The sequence below is a fragment of the Cinclus cinclus genome, chromosome 6 (genome assembly GCF_963662255.1).
Source record: "Cinclus cinclus chromosome 6, bCinCin1.1, whole genome shotgun sequence".
NCBI lineage: Eukaryota > Metazoa > Chordata > Aves > Passeriformes > Cinclidae > Cinclus > Cinclus cinclus.
Window position 1 is genome coordinate 32,736,735 of NC_085051.1, and position 24,952 is coordinate 32,761,686.

Genomic DNA, 24,952 nt, shown 5'->3' on the forward strand with positions numbered 1-24,952 from the left:
CTGAAATTTTATAACATTTTGGATTTCTTTGAAATGAAAAGTCCATTTTATTGTTTTTTTTTAAATTAAATCTATTTCCCCAAAAGGTCTTTAAAGGCTCTACAAACTACCTTGCATTTTATTATTGCTGACAGTTATCTGAACCACGCTTGAATGCCCTCTTTATCCTTTAGTGAGCAATTGAAAGATCATATGCTAAAAAGACTTGTGCTTTCTCTTCTTCTAGCCCTATAATTAAGGCATTTTAATACATTTCTTCATAGTCATTAAGAGAGCACAATGTTAAAAATTAATGAAATGAGACAATTTTGAGTTTAACAACCATAAATACACACAACATAAATTTGTCTCAATTGTAGATATGAAAAAAAGCCTTCTTGAAATCACATGATGAGATTACTGAATTGTCAAGATTTTTTCCTTTGCTGTCTAAGGGTATTTAAATGATGTATGGTAGCCTGACAATACTCCAGTGTTGTTACATACCATACAAGAGAGGTAAACATTTCTGTCAAACATTCAAATTCCATTGGGTTTTTGTTTACCTTATATAGATGTCTACAAAAAAAAGTGGTACTGCTGGATGATGCTGAAATGAGGGAGGAGAAAGGAAAGAGGAAGCAAGACAAAGGCATTGGAAAGGAAAAATGATCATAAGTCAATTGCAAAAAACCTGACATATAATGAAAAATACCACTATAATAACACCCCCTTTCAGCAGTATGTTAATAATGTTTATAATAGAATAAATAGGATTGTCTTAATTTGGATTTTTTTCCTAAGAAACAGAGATCACCATATTAATGTATCATATATTTTTGCAACACAGTAATAAGTGGGTTTCTTTTGTTACATGGTGAAAGGAATTCAGTGCTTCTAAGTACATCATCATCATCATCATCATCATCATCATCATCACTTCTATACACACCAATTAAATACAGAGTGCAACTCTACTACAAATTAGTACTTCGTATTTCCAAAAAGACATTGCAAATGAGAAAATTATACAATTTATATTTTAAAACTAAGTTAAGTTTTTCAGGGCTGAAGTTCTTTATGCTTTCTTAATTTAAAAAGATGCAGTGCAACACAGAGCAAGAAGGTAAGGGAGGTTTTTTTCTCTTAAGAAAGACAAAATTAAAAAAAAGGGAAGTTACTCTCCAGAAGACTTTTTAGGGTTGTCAGACTGTTTTATTATAAACAACCTTATTAGTCCTTTATAATTACAATAGGTACCTCTGGACAAGATCGAGCAGACATGACAAATGCTTCCAACTTCTTTTTAAATCGAACCTGGAAGGTCATCGCTGAACAAACAGAATGCTATACAACTGGGGCCATAAATTGTGAAAGCTAACAAAAAGGTAAGTTTTTTGTTATCAAAAATTAATATTCTTCTGTTCAGAATTTTCTGTGTAAGATCTGGAAACAGGGGGATGAAATAGTTTAAAAAGAATAAGTAGGTAAAGAAAAATAAATCTTTAGAAACTTTATAATAATTTTTTTTGACAGTATTTTACTATTATGACCATGTCTTTAGAGTAGTTGCTTTATTTTGCAAATATTGTCTTACAGATAACACCTTAATCATTATTTATGTATGTTTGCATTTACTTTTATTCACAGCACTATGATGGAATTGTGGACAGTTAAAATAAAACCAGTCAGTCTCAAATCCATGGGATTTGCTTGCTGCTACCCTCACATCAAGTCAGTAAAAGGATAGTATACTACTGTGCATTTTTCTTAACATTTTTATTTTGTTTTAGGATCATTTAACAGTACTGGTAGTTTTGGATTAAATTTAATTTGCACGGAGATAAACAGTAACTTAAGTGCCTGGAACTGGAAACCAGTTGATGGATTCACTTTTAAATCTTGTATTTCAGTTTGAAGAGGAAATGTAAGAATTGAATTAGAAAGCTGTAAACTTTTGATGAGAATTAGTGGTATAGAAGAGAAGAAAACAAAACCTTCAGTTATTGTCCTTACAGTTAGGCTGAATGAAATTGTAAATCAACAAAAGATTTGGACAGCATTCAAATCAACAGCTTTACCTAATAAAAGTTCTAACAGAGCACTGAACATACCACTTGAAACAAATATGAAATAAATATGAAATATGAATGACTTTAAAAAGAACCATATGAGAAGCAAAACAGTAAAATCACCAAAACTGAGCAAAGGAAATTTGAACTGAAATGTATGATGGGCAATTAAGTACCTATTTTGACAATTCTAAGTGGTCAAGTTTTTAAAGTATGACACAGAAACCTTAACCTATCTATATATGAGTGATAAATGAGGCATTTTGTGTCATTACATTCCCATAAATCACCTTCTTTAACTGCTGATGGCTTTTATCAGCTCTAACCTTTTCAAGCTTCTATCAGAGCGCTAACATTTTCAACTTTGACACACATGCAGTTTACAAATTCTGCAGCTGATTAACTCTGGACAGAAGCTCACTGCCATCATTGTCTTCAAGTTTGGTTACAGGTTCAGTGTCTCAAAAACTCACAGGCATCCTTCATATGCCAGAAAATACCACTTCACTTTGTTGGGCTGTGTTGAAAAGGATCCAAGACATTTCTCCTTTTGAAAAAAGTAAATGAGAATATACTTTCAAAAGTAGTCTTCTACAGAAAGACTGAAATATGTGTAATTTTCATTAATTTAAAACAACCAGTGCTTTCCAAACAGATAAAAGTAATATGATCAATTTTACATGACTTGATAACATAAACAAGCTTGGAATCAAAACAATTTGACTACACAAGAAATATCACTGTAGAAGTTTCTGATGTAAACAACACTAAAGTGTTGGAAAAAATCTAATTATTGCAGTATATTGTATATAGAACATTACAGAATATTGCAATTATAAACCAACTGTGATCATGGACACATTTTCTGAATTTTAAAGATTATAAATAGCAGTATCTTGGAACTATAAATTTCAAAAATTCAGTTTCAGCATTTCAGCACTTGGAACATGAAATTAATTCAACCATGATGTACTCAGAATACAATAAATGAAAGAGAAGAAAAAAAAAGGAAAAAGTGCTTTGTCCTGTGTAAGTAAACCTAGAGATTAAGGAACACTAGCTTTCTTTTACTAGTTAATAGGAACTAAAATTAAATTACCTATTTGCCTGACACATTCAAATTTTGCCACAAATAGATGATAAAATAGTGTAGAAAATCTCATCTAGGTGTTTGTCTTATTTTTAACTTTTAACTTACTGTACTATTCCAACAATAAAAAACAACATTACAGTAGATCTTTCTGCCTTAGTAGCATCAAGATATAGTAAGAATGGTATCAAAGCTTTAATCTAAACACTCGTATTTTTGCTATTTTTTAAATTTAAAAATGTGCAGAATATAATTGCAGATGTACTTCATTTATTGAAACAGCAGTGAGCACTGAAATGAATTTCCAAGATATAATTTATCTAGACACTGAAACAAAGCCCAGGTTTAAAGAGATACTGTCTTTAATAATATTAGTCAGACTGAAATTTTTATGTTGGTTGTGTGACTACCAGAAGCCTGGTACTTCAGATAGTATTAGTTTTGATAAGAGCTAACTAGACATCAGACCTAAATAATGAAACATGAAGAGACAGGTTTGGAACATGTAAATAGGAATGTCTGCAGAGATTCTCATGCAGCTCATTGTCTCTTGTTTATAAACAACACATCTTAGAAAAACAGTAAAGAAGGAAAAATTTTCTCAGCGTCACAACTAATTTAGCCTTGCAGCGTCAAAATTTAAGGCCTATCCATAAAAAATTGAAAGTTCTTTATTGCACTAATAATGTCACACATCAGAGATGCCGTGCAGTTACACTTTTGACAATTCTGATGTATATCTTGGAATGTCTGTAAGTATTCATGACAAAGGCACATTTATCATTTAAATAAAAGGACATGATTTCCTGATGTTCATATCAAAGACTAGTGACAGATAAGAGCATGCTAATCAAATGAATAGAAGGAACACAGATGCTTACTATTTTGATTAGGAGAGGGAAATGAATACCTCTTTCCTAAATAAAGATCTAAACATTCATAAAGCATACACACAAATGTATCTGTAAGTGTATATAACACACTGTGCATGCTTAGAAGCTTGGTATGTTCTCAGCAGAAATGCTGCAAATGTTATCTAGAGTAACTGCCAATTTATTTAAGGGCAGAAGAAGCCACATAACACTGACGTTGATAAATTCCAGTTAATTGCTTATGAATGTATACATTCAGAGCAATTTGAGCTTTCTTCTATTAAAATTCAGTAAGTAATAAAAGAGAATAATTTAAGCTTTTTTTGTAACTTGTTTTCTACTGCCTTAGTTCTACGTTTAAATTATATTTCTGTAACATCATCCCTATGTAACTTAAAACTGCATAAAATCAATCTAAATATTACTGAAGACAAAAATGTAGACTATTGGGATAAAATATTGCAAGACAAATGTGGAACAGCAGAGACAAACTTTATTGTAAGCTTTTGCATTTTTGATACTCCACTCACCTTACTTCAGCGTCTCGCTTTATGTGTACCTGAATTTTAGCCAACTAATTATGAATGTTTAGGAAGAACTAATAAACATCAATAATTTTGCTTACTGAGCATAAGAGTCACAAGCACTGCCAGTGAGACAGCCTAAAGTTTGTTCACTTTGCAGATCCATATGCAGTGGCAAGGTCCCATGAGGTTCAATGATACTTTGTGAAAGTGTTGTCAAATGACTAGAACATGCAAGTCTTTGAAATCCATCTCTCTCATTTTCCTTTAAGCAGGTAGCAATTATGAAGAAAATCCCTCTGATACTTTTCCATTAAAATTCTGAAATGAGTGAATAACTTTTTGATATTCTCAAGAAAGTACTCCAGTCACTCTAGTTCTGAGCAGAGAAAGAAAAGCCTCTTTGCTAACTATTCATCAAACTATTCATCAAACATTCTTGTTTATACCTTGCGGTAGTTATGAAACAAAGAAAGTACTAAAAACTGAAAATAATTTAAGAAATGAGTCCCCATTACACAGTTTTCAAGAATTTACAAGAAGGAACATTTTACAGTCTTTACAAAAGTATGCAATTGAACATAAACTGGTGGTACTGAGACAGAAAAAATGTATTTGAATAAAAAATATTCTTAATGCAACAATATATTTCTTATTGTTAAAATAATTTTTACCCAACCAGAAATGCATTTGAAGTTAAGAATGATATAACGTAATGTTTACGAAAAATACACCAACACCAACAAGCATTTTGCTCTGCCACTCAGAAGCTTTAGTAAGACATATCTGGTGATGTGCTTAATGCAACTTATCGAAACATCCTCAGTGCCTCCATTAATGCAAAATTAGTTTTCTAGGGAAGCAGATGCTTGTGCTTTGGAAACAGGAATCCATATTGTACAATCACTCAGAATACACAAAATGTAGGAAGCTTCAATACATACATTTCAGTCTCATCTTTAATCAAAAGAAACTTTCTCACAGAGGCCGAATGGAAATGTGGTACACCATAGTGACATTGCATTTCTTTTTGCTTAAGCCAAGATTTAGGCACAAGGAATTTGTGCAACTGATGGAAATGTGATTCCTGTCCATTAACTGGACAGGGACTACTGAATCTATTAATTTTGTATTTCAAATTACTCTTATATTATGCATTAACCTCACCAGTCCCATGCTTTTAAATGCTTTATTTACTGAATCCTACCTGTAATCAGCTATTGATATAATTTATTTTTCCTTATATTAGTACATATAATTTTGTATTCTACACATAGTAATTTAGCATTTAATATATTAAAGGATGCTTAAGACAAAGAAAATTCTTCCATCTCTTGGACCTTTTTTGAAAAATTTACTGGATGCTCAATATATATAATATTCAATAGCATGTGAGAATAATTTTTATGCAACTCTGATAGTTAGAAAGATAGATAACTCAATTATTAGATCATCTATCAAAATATTCAGATGTGTAAGAGGCTACTAAAAAGATTGATGACTGAGAAAGTCCACTGATTCTCTAGCCATCATATCCACACATTTGGCTAGACAACATTTTTCGCTGCCTTCACAAGCAAGCTTCATTACCCATCACTCCACTGAAAAGAGTTTATTATGAGGCTGCCATCTTGGCAAGACTATTATTTAGATGATAAATGTTGGGGGGAAAAGTGTGTCTAGATTTTTTTTTTTAAACATGAGCTTTTTGACAGATAAAACAAACAGCATCTACATTTCTAATTAACTTAAATTTGGCATATACAAATATAGGTCAGTAAAGCTATGATATGCTACTAGATTATCTTCTGTCTGAATCTTGCCCTTAATTTGCAAAATGTAAATTAACTAATTAGTAGAAAAGCAGCATTATTTGTGACAAAATGCTACTTCTACTTTTTTTGCTTTGTGGCATTTATGATCAACTGTAGTCCTTCATTCTAACTTCTAGAAGATGCATAATTATGCTCAAGCTAATTTATTAGGCTTTTAGCATAGCAACCCAAATAAAAACTTGAGATTTCTTAAGGCAAAGAAGCACAACAACTGCAACATGCAGCTAAATGACATACTTGCCAGTTTTACTTCATTTACAATATTAAGCTCTTAACATATCCTGCATGAATGCAGGTAGAAATATTTTATCTTTCAATGTTCAAGTACCTGACTCAAAGGAAAGTCCCTATCAGTATTCTTAAAATTTCCTTGAAATCTCTGCATCCCTTCTGTACATGATGCACAGTAACAATAATATACTTATGCTTTGCTCATTAGTACTAAGAGTTAAATTTCATTTTATATGCCTACTACCCTCGTCAATTGTGACTTGAAATGGATTAGACTAGCATCTCCGGAGTTACAAAAAGAAAGAGGGAACTTATCATTCTTGAGTTTCAGCCGAGCAACTTGACCTTGTTAAATAAAAAATATATGGTATCATAGCTTACAGAAAGGCATTCTTTCTGCTTTGGTTTGGTCTTAACTACTAGCAGGTAGATATAGAACCAACACTAAAAGATACACTGAAAATGTCGAATGTAAATGTCAATTAAAAATTACAAGGAATTCTGAAAGGTAAAGTCTGTGGGCAGTTGACATTCTTTGACATAGTGGAGTGTCTGCAACCAGGCCTTTGGCAAGAATAGCAGGATCTGTGCTGTCAGCTCTTATCGTACATAAACTTAGATGCTTGTCTAATCTGAATGAGAAATACCAGGAGAACTGGAGCTGAAGCCTTGCAGTAATATGGAAGAAAGCTGAAAATGCTCTATTTACACTACACGAATCTCCTGTGACAAGAAAATATTTAAGACAGTACAGAAAAATATAAGGGAAAATAATGTAAACAAAGACATATACTGGTTCATTTACTATTTTTTAAGTTCAGGATGTAACAATCAAGCAGTGAAAGAAGCTTACATAAGAGAATTGAATTATAATGAAAATCCCAATTTCACGTCTGTATGAAATACAACACTTTAGGAGAACAATGAATGAAAATATATACTTAATATCTCATAAAATATAAATAATAGAAATAAAATAGGTCTGTTCTTTCTTTGTTTTGACAAAAATTAGTTTTGATACAAAAATTAAACAATCTACAATGCTCAGCAAAACAATTAACTTATGCTATGCATAAGTCATGGTCTCAGCGAAAATGTCTTTATACTCTGTTTTTCAACCACATTGTTGAAGACAGCATGCCAGGCAAAATCTAAAAACATTACTTTTGAGCTGCAGTAAAAAAGTACATTTTTCATAAGCTACACGTTGATTTTTATATTGTTCATGTGTCATTAAATAAAGACAAAAATAATTAATATGAAATGCTATTGGAAATAGGCTGAATGTATTTAGGACATTTGTGAAGTGAACAGATACGCCTCTATACGTGTTTGTGTATGTATGTTTGTTTGAATGTAAACCTGTATCTGTTGTTCTTGCAGAAGAACACTGAATTTTATCATCTGCACTAAGGAGACTACTGCAGAAAAGTAGTAGAAAATGGCATTTTTCACTGCTTTTGGTTCTCTTTTTGTCTATAAACAAACATATCTTAGTGCTACTAAGGTTAGCAAGCTGGCATAGTAATTAACTTTGAAAAAGTTAATTAGTTTTGAAGAAGCTTACTATATAAAGTCCTAACCACTAAAAATCATTCTAAACTCTCTCTTCTATCTACATCCACTTTTGTTTAAGATTAATTTAGTAATTCAAATGGAGCCAGAAGGGATAGAGAATGGAACATAGCAAAACCCAGCATGTGTGAAAAACTACAAGCATTAGATCACTAAACAAACCCTAAGTCCCTCAGTGTTGCAGTAAGGTCAAAACCTTTCAGCACTCTACCAGTGTGTCAAAATATGTCAACAAACCATCATACTGCAAGAAGAAGAATGACCTTTCAGTTCTTTATGTTTGGGCTGCTTTGGATACTAGGTATGCATGAACAGTTTTCCTAGCCACTTGACAAATGCAACTCTTAAGGTTTCTTCCAAGTCATTACAATGGTTTTCAACTCACCAAAACAATTTTTTAAACCATCTGCTACTGCAGAATACTGAACTTGTTAATAGAATAGACATCCATAAACCCACAACAGATCTCCTTCTTCCCCTACCACCTACAGTCAGACAACAATCATTACTTCAACAGTATTCACAGTAATCTGTTAAACCAATCTGAAGAGATGAACAGCAAAAAATGCCTGTAATTCTGATCTCCTGATTCAGACTTTGCTCACATAGAAATAACTCTTACCGTCAACTGCAAATGAATTTGACTGCAATACTTTTCTCAAAAAAACCTAGGAACACATTATCTGTGTTTGTGCTGTGAAATGCAATCCTTTCCATCTGCACTCATCTCAATTAAATACCCTTTTATTAATTGATGGGGCTCTATGATAATTTAATAATTTTACTATGACTTACAATTATGAAGTCTCAAGATCAAGCATAATGTACCAATTAACTACACACTAAATCATGAATTTAGGCTTCCAAAAAATGTGATTAGTATTTTAAAATTACTTGTGGGAAGCTTGCTTTTATTTATTCTTTCAAAAAAGCAGAAGCACAGGACTAAACATTTAGAACACAAACAAATGGTGGAAGGAATTTAGTACAGAGATGACTTACCATTTTTATTCAAAGATAAGATGAAATGCTTCATTTTCACTTTGTGAAATTTCCTTTAGTTAAATAAGTGTCAAATATGACATTTTCCTATGGTTTTCCTCACATGTAGTAAAGTCTCTTTAGCTAATAATGACGTCAAGCTATCTCCAGGGACTCTCCAGGGACTCTCTAGAAATTACATTCTAGACTGTACATGTGCCTTAGCCATGCCTGAAGAAGACAGAAAAATGTAAATTGCTGTATTTCAGTTGATATCTTACAGCAAGTCACTGATAGTGCACCCACTAATTACTGTTTGAACCATGTGTCGCTGATCTGTTTATCCTTAGAAAACACTAGTCATGCCTGTCAACTCTAACAGACTTTTACAGCTAAGACTCCAATTTTTAATTTCAGTTTAAAAAATGTTATAAAATCATGCATTATGGAGCAAACAAAAAGAAACAGCAACATTCATCAGAACTGTAAAATAATTTAAAATATGTTCATAGACCCCATTTTAAAGCGCAATCTGTGTAACTCGCTGTTCATGCTCTCCAAACTACCTTTGGTCACACTTACTATTCAATAGCTTTTTTTCTCATAGCTACAACAAATACACTAATGTAGACCAGTGAAAAATTTAAAATGTGGTATCGACTACTTGTGCACAAAGCAATTACATTTTGTCCATGGAGTTTTTTTGTTTACTCAGTAGCAGTGTAAGCTACAGCCTGCTCAGTGGATGCCATCACTCTGGAGGAACAAACATAGTGAGGGAAGTATATTAATCACTTTATAACTAAGTTTTTCTAGTGTATAAAATAGCTTATTTTCCTAAAACATAACTCTGCAAAATCAGTCTGGAAATATGTAAGACCAAACTTGCCTTTTCCTATCTCTTTATTATTGAAAAATCTCAGTATCTAAAAAAATCTTAAATTATAACTGTGCAAATCCACTGACAAGGTACACTTTTTACATTTTTAATGTGAAGCTTAATTTGAAGATGAGGTTGCAGTGCACCACTGCAATTGAAAATTGCTTAACAATACCATTGATGTATGAGCCATAAAAAACCTCGCTAAGCTGTCCCTGCAGAACTCAGAGTAATAAAAAGGTGTTCTTCTGCACTGAGGTGAACAGACATGGTTGACTGCATCTAGGGAGCTGTTCTGTTAAATGAGAAAGTGCCATTTCTTTCCTGTCAGTACAGACCAATTTAAGACACTCACAGGTTTAGTTAGCACAAAGTACAGGATTTAATGAAATACAAACATAACAGCAAACAATGTTCAAAGCTTCCAGTCAGATACAGAATAGAATTCATCTTACATCTGTGACATGAGAAATGAACACAGAAACTTTTCCTGTTTGACTCCCAATTTTTAGATAAGCAATAAAAAAGCTGAATGGAAAAGGTCTAAAACCGCTCACTTTCATTTCTTTCAAAGTATCTAGATTTGTGTTTCTAGCCACATCTAACAGATACAGATTTTATCTTGAATTTCATTTCTGCTTTAAGGTCAACAAACAGGTCAGGTTTAAAAAACTAAACTATTACTCGAGTGTCATATCATCACTATTGTGAACTCATGCTTGTTCTCGAAATAATTTCTCTTTCAAGAGGAAGGGAGACACAAAGGTGTGGTGAATTAACTGAGAACCTGGTTCCCTCTTGAGAGACCTCTGCACAGACTGATTAAATAATACAAAATTGGCTCACATTTTGTGCAGCTACACCTGTGTCCTTTCATATAAATAGTTCCAGAGACCAATGAAAGTTAACTGCCTAACCTACAAGCAACCTAATCTATCAACATGTGTTCATTAACCCAACTGTCATTATATTAGAAACTACAGTAATTCAGAACTTGTTTCAGAAGATGTGGCTCTGTCAGCTTGGCCAAGCAGTACCAAAATTAAAACTAAAAGGATTTATTCTTTAAAAAAACCCCACAGAAATCTGACTAATTTCCATATTTAACCTAAATTTTTGATTTAGGGTGTAACAAATCTCACTATGGAGAGTTCTAGTTTCCTTTATATCAATGTAAATTCACTATATTTAAGAATCAATCATTTTTGCAGTTGTTTCCAATACAAACAGCTATTAACAGCAGATTTGGAAAAATCTCAAAACTACTTCCAAAATGTTTTATTGATCCAGATATCATTCCAGTCCAGCTTTCGCAACAGTAAAGATACTTGACTAACAGCTCAGTAAGAGATATTATCCCATTTTTGAAGCTGAATTTTTAACTGGTACATGTTAAAATTAAACCGAAGTTAGCAACTACTTCGTTTCTTGACAAAAGCATAATAGAAGTTTCCTTTGGAAGTATCAGATGCAAATGGTACACAGTACTCTCAAATGTTTTACACTAAAATGTGGATAGACAGAACAAAAACCAAAAAACAAAATAAAACAAAAAAAAAACAAACCAAAACCAAACCAAACCAAACCAACAAAAAAAACCCCACTGCAATGCCAATTTTATTACAGACAACAATTGGATTAGTGCTGTCATTCTACCTCTCAATGCAATGCAAGTTTCACCACATCTCCACTTATTATCTTTACACTCAAAAGTTATCTGTTTAAAATTCACTTCTTGGAGGTATTCTTCTCTGATATCAGAATGGATGCCTTCAAACACACCCTTTACACTCAGAAAGTACTCCAGTAATGGTCTTCTCCCAGCCTCAGCTGCTCCATTTCCTTTACACTGATGGGCAGTTCAGCACTGTTTGCATCACAATCTTTCCTGCCATTGTCACCATTTGCCTAGATATAGTATATACTCAAATTTCCTCTAAGTTTTATATTCAGTATTTCGCAATTTATTTTCTACAACTCTCCCAGAGTATAATACCTTCATCCAGCAATTGACAGTCTTCCTAGTTTCTCATTACCTTGATTCAAATTTTCCAGTTCTCTGCTTTCTGGGATTGTCAAATAAGAACAGGTCCTTTTTGTACCAATCAAGAATGTTGCTCAGAGCATAATTCCACAGTCTGATGATGTTATTATCAAGATCTTGTTTCCCTTCCACTGCTGCTTTCTATTGAACTTGCTTGTAAGGTATTTCCAAAGGCAATGCTAGTTATTTACACGTTCAACTGAAATACTAATGGTCACCAGACTAGACTGTGATATTGGCACACATCCCCTTTTAGCTGCATGTTCACACACTTGTGCCATGTTCTCCACTATAACTCTCATGGTCTCTTGTGGACATTGAGAAGACTTCTAAATTTATGCTTTAAAAAAATCTGTTATTTAAACTTCAATTTGCCTCACTATTGTGCTTATGGTTCCAATACATAGAAAAATGGCATTGAAGATGAAGCACTGTGTTTAGTACTTTTTCGGGGAAAAATTCCTCCAGTGAGGAGGTGTCTAGTACCATGGAAACATTTATAAATATACACAATAATGATTTTCAGAACAATAAAGAAGAAGTATTTTGACCATATTTAAAAGAAAGTATTTTTCGACCAATAGAATCAACATGCCACAAAATTCTGTCTAGCACAACTTATTTGCCTCCTTATCCTGCAATTACTTACTACATTTTCACCTTGATGACAATTGTAATTATTACTTCAAATGTAAATAATATAAAAAAGAAATACTTTATTTAAAAAAAAACACTGTGAAACAGTACTGTCCTGCTTACATTGACAATGAGCAATAACATCCTTTATATACAAACCTCTCTTGGTTAGACTGTGAAGATTTTTTTTGTAACAAATTTGTCACCTTGTACGTATTCCAAAACATTATAGCAAAATCTTCTAAGTCAGGTACCAAAAATATTGACATATAACTTCTGCTCCAAAACTGTGTCACCTATCATCACTGTAAAATCACCACATACATTTGCTGCAAGTTAACAATTAAGATCTCAATTTTTCATAAATATTTCAGCACACCAGCCTGAAATGTTATTTAATGACATTCAAAATGCCAGATTAGTAACATGTAGTCAGTAGTGTTTTATCAAATAACTTTTTTTTAATTAAGTCCTATTTATCTATAAGGAAAAATAATAGAAATATACCTGTTCCAGTAGCTCCAAAACTGATCCTGCAAGTGGGCTTGGTGGCTACTTTCATCACCAAATGAGGCTTTGCTTTCAATCCAGTGAATTATGTGTCCTTCCACAGCTAGGGTGACAGCAGAAAATAAACTGAACTCTGAAAATCACACTCATCAGCCTATAAGATTGTGTTAGGGAACGTTCTATTTCTCTGCAATCTACCATATAATTCATGCCTGCAAACAAGTTACATGTCTGTAAAAATTATCTTTCAAATATGCACGTAGGGCATTTTAGAAAAAGACCGGAAAATACTTTTAACAGATAATCACATGAATTTCAGTTTAATTACACCCTATTCCACATATCTGCATTTATTTTAATACAAACAGAATGTAAAGAAAAAGAGATTAGACTAAGAAGCACTTGTATTCTTCTATTACCCTTACTTTGTTGGAAGGTAGTTGTCAGGTAAGAAATCAGAAACTTCTGCTGAATGATAAAAAAAGTTAGCTAAGCTGCTAAACACAGATACTCGTCACCATTCCAGAATGGAAGGTATAAGAAAAGGTATTAAATTTATCCTGGAAATGAGTCTGCTTCCTTTCCTTTGTAAAACCAGTAATGCTCTATCAGAAGGAAGTTAGAGTAAGAATGCTTATGAGAAAAAAATGTGATTTTGCATTTCTGTTTCTTTCTATGTTTTGCCATTTGTTTTGGTTCATGTCTTTCCTCATTTCTTGTACGAGTAAACTACTAATATTAATAAAATCATCATTTTTTTGACAAAGGAATGTCCTCTCTGAAGCTGACAATGTAGCTTTGCAGAAGAAATCATGAGCATCACTGTAAGAGACCATTCTTTCTCCAAGAAAGTGTTGTTTGATATCATTGTTAAGATCTTAAAAAATGTTACCTTCATTTTGAGTTAGCTACAATGCCCATAACTATGATGCCTTAGCCTAAATTTGACTTGGAATGAGGTTTTCAGAAAACACACAAACCCAGAAGCACTATACAGAAAGATTACAAGAGGCTCTAGCAGCAAATGACTGACTACAGACTGCAAAATTACTCAGGAAATCTGGGAAAAATAACTCATGAAGTCACCACATCAAGCTCTATGTGCCACCACTGCCCTGCTATCAGTAACCCAGCTAACTTGTGTAAGCCTATACTGCTACATCCTTCCCCAACACCTTTAGACCCCAGGAGATGTAACAGCTGAGGTATAATCAGCTCAGAAGCTATTTATAAGAAATATTTGCCTTTCCTATGTATGTACTGAGTCACGAAGAAAAGAATCCAAGGACTGCAATACCTAAGTTCAGATCAGACAACAGGCAGAAAATTATTTCCTGTAAGTATCAAGTGATCATAATAATTTGAAAGAAGAAATGCACTATTATTATTTGAATTTGAGACAAATACTTGCAAACAAATTAAGACTATTTTTAACCTTCTTTCTAATAGGGTATTACAAAAAGAATTATTTTGGGTGTTTCCTGATTAAAATTAAAAAAAAGTAGTTGCTTTTCTAGTTTCCTTTTGATCAGGCTCCTGAATAGGTGGGACATAATCTCATGTTTCTAATATAAAAGTGGGTACCTTAACACCAAGTATGTACTGTGTTTAGTATGGCCCACATTACCGTGCCCAGTACACATCTCACTAATGCATACAACTTTCTGAAGAAGAGGTAAAGAGGAAGGCAGGCTCTCTTCAGTGGTGTCCAGTAACACGACCAGAGGCAATGGGTACAAAATTAAACACAGGAGATTCCACCTGAATATCAGCAACCACTTTTTCACTGTGAGGGTGCCTGAGCATAGGCACATGCTACCTAGAAAGGTTGTGGCTTCTCCCTCCTTGCTTGAGTCCTTGACAGGACTCAAGACCTGTCACATGGCCTCAAGACCAGAAAAGGTCTTTACACTATATACTTTTGTTTCTTATTCTTTCTTGCCATTCAGGCTTTTAAAAAACAGTAAAGAACTGCAGAATTGTATGTGGATGCAAAGTGATGGCAAAAGAATAATTTCACAATGACAAACCTTTATGCAATGACCTATAGGTGTAATGTAATACTCTTTAAGACTACTTTGAACTGATTTGGTCTAGAAGTAAAAGACAATAATAACTACTTCAGAGTTTACTTCAGAAGGGCAGTGGGTGGAATACATTAGAGGGACCAGGGATTTGGGGGGTTTTACTGTTTTTTTTCTTTTTAAATTTTTTTTGATAATGAGATAAAAACATGCAAAGACTAAAGAAGAAACACTGAGTAACACTACTTAGGATCAAATCTCTCTGACTCAGACTAGAAGTTCTGGAAATTATGGAGTAATTGAAGAGCCTTATTTGCAACATCCTAGAATATACTTCACTTAAGCCATAATATTTTAATATGAGCACTTCTAAACAAAATAATAAAAATTTTAAAAGACTTACCTACTGGCACTTCTAAAATAAAGTCTGGTGTTTTGTCATAACCCTTTGCACGAAGCTGATCTTCAGCTGTACATAGAAAATAAGAACTACTGTTTATAAAACTATTCCATTAAGTAGACAGCAGCATAATTAATTTTATTCTAAATAAGAGTGTAAGAATTACTAATGCAGTCATACATATCTTTCTTATGCATGCAATGCTGTGTCAGATTAAATGAACCTTTGTAGAAAACCTGAAGCATGGATATAAAAATGCTTCTTTGTCATCCCTGCATTTTTATGTCTTCATTATAAACATCATTAATTCAAGCTGTCATACAGTATTTTATAACCTCCAAATATTCAAAATAAAGAGGTATATTCACTGATTGAAAGAAGAGTCTTTCCACCTTCAGATGTGTTAAGATTAATCCCCCAACACCACAAATGTAGATATACTGTTGCTGCTGCTGTGGTTTTATTTTTAATGCTAGCATAAAGTTGTTAAAAAAAAAGAGCTAGAAAATCCTTCTGTCACAGAAATTTATTAAAGTAAAGAAGAGCCATAATTTTAGTTTCTCTTGCATTCTGGATTCTGTAGAATTTATCCAATTTCCAAACATAAAAAGATTTAGACATTCTGCTAACATTATGTCTACAACTTTATTGATTACAAATATCAGAGCTGAATATTCCAAGAAATAATAAGGAGTGAACAAGACAAAAGGCAAAAGATGCTCCCTCTGGAAAAAAAAAAAAAAGGAAGAAAAAAAGGAAAAAAAAAGCCCACACCACCCCTTAGTATTTTTAAACTATTGTCCTTGATTTCTGATACCATTACATTGGTATTTCTGAAACACCATTTCTCCATTAGAATTTGGAGTGACCTGGTCATTCAATTCCAGGCATGGCTTTCTGTCTTCACCCAAGCTCAACTAATGGCACTACCTAGTAACAAGTAAGGCTGTGTAGCCCCTTAACACCTACTGGGCTGTTGACATTGTCATGCATCCCATTCGCCTTTCTGCATCACCTTTGATTAAAATTAATGGTCCATTCTCACTGTTGGGTAGCTTATTTCCAATCCATTTATCAGGTTAGGACAGTAGTTTCATGGCCAATGTTCAGAACTCAGTTTTTGAATACTTTGTGCAAACCCTGAAAGGTCAGCAGTTTGAGTCCAAGTAACATTTTAATGACAAGAAAAACATACTATCTTAGAAATCAAAATATTGTAATATTGTAATATTGCCAAAATCAAATTCTCCTACTCTTTTTCATTGAAAAATATAAGTCTGAAGTATTTTCTATAGTGCACTAATTCTGAAAGTGGGACAGAAGTAAATTTGGAAAGCTGAGCATTCACGTCAGTGTAAACAGCAATAGGTGTTTATTCTTTTTGAGTGGCACTATATATTTTTTTTTCAGGTTTTGAGAGCATTTCTTCACTACAAACAGGCTACACTGTAAATAGAAGTCTTTGCAATGTGACACTTCATTATATTATAAGGTAATGAAAAATATTTCTAGAATTTGGGAGACAGACTTTGTTTTTGACTATTTTTTGAAACTTAGATTATCATGTATACAAATAAATTATGTTAAGATCAAGAATGTTCTAATTTAACAGGACCTCTGAATGGAAAGTCTTAAGCCACAACATAAAATGAATTAATGTTCCACGTAATCTTTTAATCCTTATTTAAAAGAAAAAAAAACAAAACAATTTTATCCAAATCTAGTTAACTGCAACCTGCTCTTCATTCTTTAAAATAATCTAGAACATACAGTCCCAGCTGAAGTTGTGTTCATTTAAGAGCAATAGCAATGGAAAGGTCAGTCTTTTCTTTCACATCTAGCAAATGCTAGTATCACAAAATAGGGGAAATGCACCTTAAAAGAAACAAAACAGATGTAAACACATGTTTCAATAGGGTCAATGTGGCAGGTCTCTGAATTGGAATCTGCATCAGCATTACTTTTAATATTCTTCAACAAATTCTTTTTTTAAGGGTGCCTGATTACTCTTAAAATCTTTTAATAATACTAATTCATGTCTTGAAAAAGAATGGTTTTTTTTTTGTTTTAAATCACTTCTTCATGTGGTTTCTTCTAGCATTCTGTACTGTGTTTAACACTGGAAAACATATTGAAAACCATATTTATTATTGATGTATTTATCATGTGCAGAAACAGAACTTTGCATTACAATTTTGCCAAGTGTTTTGAAGCTTCATAACTCTGGGGAAGAAATAATTACCGAAACTCCTCATAATCACCATAAAATTTTTGTTTTTAACCACAACACCATCTAAAAGAAATTCTAGCTTTTTAGCCCAGCTATGTTTCACATTGGTCTAGAAACTACAGAGGCAGCATTCTGCACCTCAAAAGATCTTTATACCCTAGCCTGGATTAAGAAAATAATTTAGTAACTGCTTGAAAGCCAGTCCACAGCAGTTTTGACAGCTACATTTATAAATCCTCAGGTTTGAAAATTATGTGGAAACAATCCTAATAAGTAGTTTATCAACAGATACCCCATTAATTTAGATTTTCAACAAACTGCAGCTTCATCTTTACCACAATGTCACACTCAATCAGAACCATTTAACACATCATTGTTCTTATACCAGCCCTATTCTCCTGGTGCATGAATGAGCTACAACTGCAAATTTAAGATTACAACAGAAAACACTGATCAGATTTCATGATTTATATCCACTGGTGGGAACCAAAGGAGGATAAAGCTCAGTACCTCCCCATATATCTGAAAGCTTTCCTAACATATTAATGGTAAAAGAAAAAAAAAAACAAACCTATATTGAACCTAGAAACCCCTGGCATTTCAGTACAGCATGTGAAGCTGTGAGCCTGTTTTGATAAAATGATTCTATTGATCACTTTGATCTCAGATTAAAGACTTGAGAGCTGTGTTTTTTGCTGAAGAAAGGACATGGTATATGAAGCACTCCTCATGAACAGTGCATTAATAAAATGTAACCCCCATTAATGTGTATAGGTTTCAAGTGAATTCCAGGGTGAGTCAGAAGGTCTTACTTCTGATCTGTAGGCTTTGAAAGCCAACTGGTCTACAAACAGACAAATTCCAGAACCAGAAAAGCTTCATGCTCTGAGACTAATACTGAGCCACTTTGTATTCGCTGCATCCTTTGACTGTACTTTCCTCTCCTATACTAGACTCTCTGTTGCTCAGATGAAGACATTTGATACAAACTCTCTGACTATACCTGAAGAACAGTGTATTGGAATAGTACACTAATATGGGAACTGCAAAATTTCTGTTTCTTCAAAGCATGTTAAAAAGTAATGGAATTACAAGCCATAAGCCATTTAAATCATAAGCCATCTTCAAAACAGGAATGAAGAGCAAGAAAGGAGGAATGATTATGAAACAAAGCCTGAATTTGAGGACCTATAGGAAATACTGGCATCTCTTCCATTTTTCTGGTGTTTTCTTCAAGCAGTTTCGGAACTAGTTTTTCAGAAAGGAAAGGCTGTATTATAAGGGACTTGGTAGGGTTCACCTTGCAGATACTTAGGGAAAGATTTTTTTAAGAATACTCCAAACCCCAAACATATCTGGAACCTGAAATACATACGTGATCACAGACAAAATAAATACAAATCTTAACATATGTTAAATCATGACTAAATTATTCACTACACATAAAATTTGAACAACAGATTAAGCTCTCTCATTTCTATCTTCACATTCTAGCAAGTTAACCCATTCTTGATGTTTTAATTTGATAGTATAAATTTCTTGGAGCTAATTTCTAAAGACAAAATTGATGCTTATCCAAAGTCAGGAAACACTAAAATTTAAATGTGACTTATACTGTTCAAGTTAACACAAGCCGAATAACATTATAATCGTTGCACTGAGGATCCCTTAGTGAAACATCCAGTCCATTCCCTTGTATCATGAGAGAATTGATTTCATTACCATCTTTGATAGATGAGTGTCAAATCTAGCCTTGAATTTTTAATTGAAAGTGATTCCACAACCTTTTCTGGCAGTGTGTTTTATACTTACTGTACCTATAACTGTTAGAATTTTAACTTGACATGATCTCTGGAATTACAGCTTAAGCCTATTACCTGTATCTATGCTCTTACAGTCAAATAAGAAAATCTACCTCTTCCTAATTTTGTAGCATCATCTGCAAGCTTGTATGTAATATTTAATCCTGTCCTTTTTTCACTTTTCTCCAAAATAAAAAGCACACTAATTCTGTTCCTTAATCATATGGACAAATCTCTAAAAAAGCTTAATAATGCCTTCTAACTTCTTGAAATTGTTCAAAGTTTCCAAAATCTTAACCAGACATAGCTTCAGGAGAGATCATAGTTCCAGGTAAACCCAGAAAAATGTGTGAACTCTGTTCACACGAATTTAGTACACTGCTCAACCATTAACAGAAGAGGGCATTTCACCTCACTGTCGTCTCATTACATAAGGAATCTAAGATTTAAGAAGTCATTGTTTACTATCACATTTAGAGAATGCCTATTTTAAACATTAATCTTTGTTTCAATGGCACTCATGTAAATAAGAAACATACCGCTAAATGAAAAAAATTAAAGTAACTTCCTAACTAATTAATCCTTAAAATAACTTTGAAAATAGGGAGTGTAAAAAAGAGTAATTGCATTGATTGGGAATTAGAGGGCAAAAACTCAGCAGAAGCTGCACAGCAAGGTGAATGAGTGAATCTTCTAGCAGTTCTTTAAAACATAAAGCATTCTGAAGCTAATATTTCATATGCTTCTTCCTAAATCTCATAAGGCCTAGATTATAGCTAATATCTCATGACACCAAAAGTAATACAGCAGCAGATATTAAAGCATTTTTTTCAGCTACTTATTCTATGAAATATTAATTGTAAGCCTGTGCATGTGCCCTATATATAGGGTATTAGGTATTAACTGAGTTCCTGCTCAGTCCTAAATCAATAAAAGATAACACATATAGCATATAATAATATTTTACTCTTCCTTTACTACCTAATATAGGGAGCACTTAAGACAGAATTTTGTCCTAGGTAAACAGTTACCAACATCTCTGAAGTTAAGAATTCACTGGCTAGCCTCTACTACAGATTCTTACCAATGAAAGAGAGATTTTTTTCCAAAAGCATTTCTCGCAGCAAGACTTCGTGCTCATGTCCAATAGCGCTGACAGCTTTAGGTTAAGAAATGAAAGATTACTTTGGAAAAGAAGCAACTTCATAAAAACATCATAGGTAAGGTAATTAATAATAGAAGTTATATGCCTTCATCTGCATTTCAAAAGTGAACGGTGATTTTAACTCTAAGTTTTGGAAATCCTTATAGAGATTTTTAGAAGCATACACGTTACAAAAATCAGATTATTGAACCAACAGCACACCTTTTATAGAATTAAGATCCATTTGACCATATTTATTCAGTATAATTAAGGACAATATTTCCATGTTTTCTTTACTGTTTATTCTTCTGAATATAAAAGAAAGTGTGATCCTAAAACATGCAAATAAATACCTTTAGAGTTGCTCTTTACTGACTAGTAATCAACTCTCCAATCCAGATGAAACAAAATGGTTTTCTTCCTTAATATTATGAAATTGATAGGTACTACTTCCATCTGAAACACCTTACTGTAAAATAAAGTCCCTTTAATTGATTTTTCAGAAGCATGAACTAATGTCAGGGAAGGATCAAATCAAATTTTATAGTGAAGTGTTTTTCACTTCACTGACAGTCTGTTGATCCAATGTACTATTCCTTGCAATATGTAAAAAAGTCACCATATTAAATATTTTTAATGCATCCTCCTGGAGATCAAAGTTCAATTCAGGAAGCTTTTAAGAAGAATCCTATGGAACAATGAGATAAAAGATCTTATGTTAAAAGCATTTAAGCTCCAAATTCTGTTTAAAGTAACTTCTTAAACTACAAATTACCTTACCATTACAGTTAAGTAATTAACTTATATGAACACTTCATACTGAACAGCAAAAAATAATTCTATGGAATTATTTCATATGTAAATACAGCTTATATCAATTGAAACTATGCATTATGTTAAACTCTATTAGCAATTTCAGAACAAAAGGGACGAATGAAGAATGGCAAAAAGGTAAGAAAAACACTGCAAGCAGAATTTACAATGCACCATAAGCAAAAACACTCAGTCTATAATAATACCTGTTATTGATGTATGGCAATGACCATGGGGTAAAACTTGTAAATAACCTCACAAGCCATTTTCTACTCATGCAATCTAGCAGCCTAGTTTCCCGTAAGCATCTGAACTATTACTGAAAAATAGCCTCTTGGCATTTACAAAGAGGTTGACTTCATACTTTGGTCCATGCATATACAATTAGATAGTTATATTTAAAATCAATATGCAATCCTTCAGAAGACATTATGCTTTTAAAAACCTTAACTTCAAATTGATTTTTAACTATTTTATGCACCTCAAAATTAACATCTAATTCAGCAACATACTTGCAGTAATGCACTCGCACAGCTTAGCATTAAACTTTTCTGTACCAAAATGGAATTGAAAAACTCATTACTCTCAATGATGCCACTGTATATTCAACAACTGATTTGAGCCAGAATCTGAAGAGGATATAAAAGTCTGTTCTAGGCTGCAGGCAAATAAGTCTTAAAAATGGTTCATAATGCTACATATGTGTCTTTATTACTTTTAAACATGGCACTCTCATAAGACTACAGCCACATTCCGCATCCAAAAAAATATTAATCTTAAAAATCTGGATATGAAAATTAGTGATCAACAGCCATTTGAAATGTGTGGCTTTCTAGATGAATCCACTTTCAGAGTGCTTTGTTTAATCATAGTCTCAATGAATATTTAAAATTACAATTAAAAGCACGAAATACAAAGACAATTACAACTCTATCCTGCTGCTGTTAAAGTTAATGGGGGTAGGGCTGAGGCTGTAGTAGACACAAGTGTTTCTAGTGGAAAGAAAGTATATTTAGGGAGTAACAATTACATGCATCACCACTACAAGAAGTACTATTTTTCATGCACAGCTAAACATCACTGTAGCTTTCCTATCCTGCACCTGTACTGTGAAACCAAGATCTTGCCCCAAACTGCATGCAGAGATTCATGTAAGGATTCTCTAGGACTTGGAACTGCCTTGCTAGCCTGTTCAGTGATAGCAGGCTATGATTTTGAAATTTTTCCTTTGACTGCAGACTGAAACAGAAGAGCTGCTCCTGCAGACTTTATTAAAATAGATTTGGGTTATTACTGATCATTTCTACCAAATTCTAATCTTAGTGTGGAACACTCAGTGCCACGTGGAGTTCCCTCAGTGTACACAGTGTATGGCTCTCTAATTAACTATTTCAATGTTACAAAAAAACAAAAAACAAACACTTGAAAATTCAAGATATATATGAAGGTTTTTTTACTACAGCTAGTAGTAAGAAGATCTAAAGATTTTCTCTTTAAGAAGAAGAGAAAATAAAAGAACTGCACAGGAATGTCAGATAGGAGCTTAAAAATAGTAATTGGTCAATCGCACCTGATAAAATTTGTATTTGTAACAAAGCAAAGCCATAATGTTGAATGCTATCTATGAAACTTATAAATTTAATCACAGAATAGCTGAGATTGGAAGGTATCTCCAGAGATCATCTAGTCCAACTCCACCACTCAAAACATGGTCACTTAGTCTTAAGAAAAAACAGACATGCATTTCAACTAATCAAAACCAAAGAGGTTCAATCAGGCATATGAATGTGTAACCAGCAAACTGACATCTTCCCATGGTCCATCTGATTTTTGTTAGTTAAGAGAAAGCTCTGCAGTGACCCTCTAGCTGACTGAATGCAAAAAAGAGGAGTATGAAACGTGTCTTGTGAAGCAGAACTTTATGTCAGGTTAAAGCTAGACACATCTCTTCCACACAGTCTAAGCTCATCAATTGTGCACCTAAAATTTTATGGGAAAGGATACTGTTTGATGCAGTCCACCAGTGGTCCATAACAACAGTCATTCACAGTACACTGCAGACAAATAAGAGAAGTAGTATACTGATGGGCAACTACAAAACCATTATAGTTAAAGACTATCTTAAAAACAGTAATTACTTTTCCTCAAAAAGGCTATCAGATGCTGTTCAGATTTAATCACAGAAAACAAAAACTGCATGCTTTTATTCACTATAAAAGCGAGCTATTAAAAAGTGAAATGCTCCCCTCACAAATATTGCACTGCCATTTATAGTGCACTCTGACCTCACTGATAGTTTATGATGACAGTAATTAAATGAGGTTTAAAATCTTTTACTCTTCTAGGCAGATAACAGAATTGCCACAGGAAAAAACCCCAAACCAAACAAAACAAGCGTGATTAATACCTGATAGACTTGATTTGCTAGCACTCCATCTGGAATCTGAGACGGGTCCCGTAGCATGCTACTTATAAGAGTTTTGGAAGCTAGAGAAATAAAAATAAAAAACCATACAAAAACCCTGTTAGCTCAGGTACACTTTATTAAGAAAAACATTGATGATAAGCATAATTTTGAAAATTATCCACACAGCAAATACAAAATTACAAGTTCATAACTACTTACCCATTCTGACACAATTAACACTAAAGTCTTGAAACACCACTGGATTTTATCAGCCCAAGGTGAAAGCAGGCCCTTATTTACTTAGTTTCACTCGACAGTTTGTGCTTTAGAAGCATCATACAGAGTCTAAGGAAACTGCTTAGTATACAATAAGTGTAACTCAAAATAACTGTCATATCCTACTAGAACTTTAGGAAGAAGATATGTAAAAATTCAAAACAGCCTTTAAAAAAACTTTTTAAGGACTTCAGGATTCCAGCTCATTAGTTTTCAAATTCAAGTATTTTCTTACTCAGTGTTGACACATTTTTCTGAGTGCATTTAAGAGCAGGGAAAAGGCTTTCTCTGCTTTTTTGAAATGTTCAAATGTAAGTAAAAAGAAATAAGTTAATTTTAGCACCTATCATTTTTTTACTCACTGATATTGATACTACAATGAAAATGTAACATAAAACAGGAGATACCTGTAGTTTATTTTCAAATACAGTCTTTTCAATCCACAGCGTTATTTCCTCCCCATGTGCTTAGTCTGGTTAGTTGCAAATACCAGTTAATTACTAATAGTAGTAGAAAGACCTTATTCTAGAAAAATACCTTCTAAAACCAGCAAATACTTAATTTTAAAATTTCTCAGAGAAAAGTCAACACTGCACATGCTGCCTGTGTCCTGGGAACAACCTCTGA

The 24,952-nt window shown here is 33.1% G+C and overlaps 1 protein-coding gene across 2 annotated transcripts in view; it reads right to left on the bottom strand.

Moving 5' to 3' along the window:
- CDIN1 (CDAN1 interacting nuclease 1) overlaps nucleotides 1–24,952 on the bottom strand; it is a 121,487-nt gene that overhangs the window by 45,042 nt on the left and 51,493 nt on the right. For both annotated transcript variants that reach the window (XM_062494989.1, XM_062494988.1), the window contains 5 exons: nucleotides 24,050–24,129; nucleotides 23,647–23,696; nucleotides 20,770–20,837; nucleotides 15,657–15,722; nucleotides 13,227–13,332 (listed from right to left, as the gene is read on the bottom strand). In XM_062494989.1, the coding sequence (XP_062350973.1) occupies nucleotides 13,227–13,332; nucleotides 15,657–15,722; nucleotides 20,770–20,837; nucleotides 23,647–23,696; nucleotides 24,050–24,129 (370 nt within the window). The remainder of the gene's footprint in view (nucleotides 1–13,226; nucleotides 13,333–15,656; nucleotides 15,723–20,769; nucleotides 20,838–23,646; nucleotides 23,697–24,049; nucleotides 24,130–24,952) is intronic.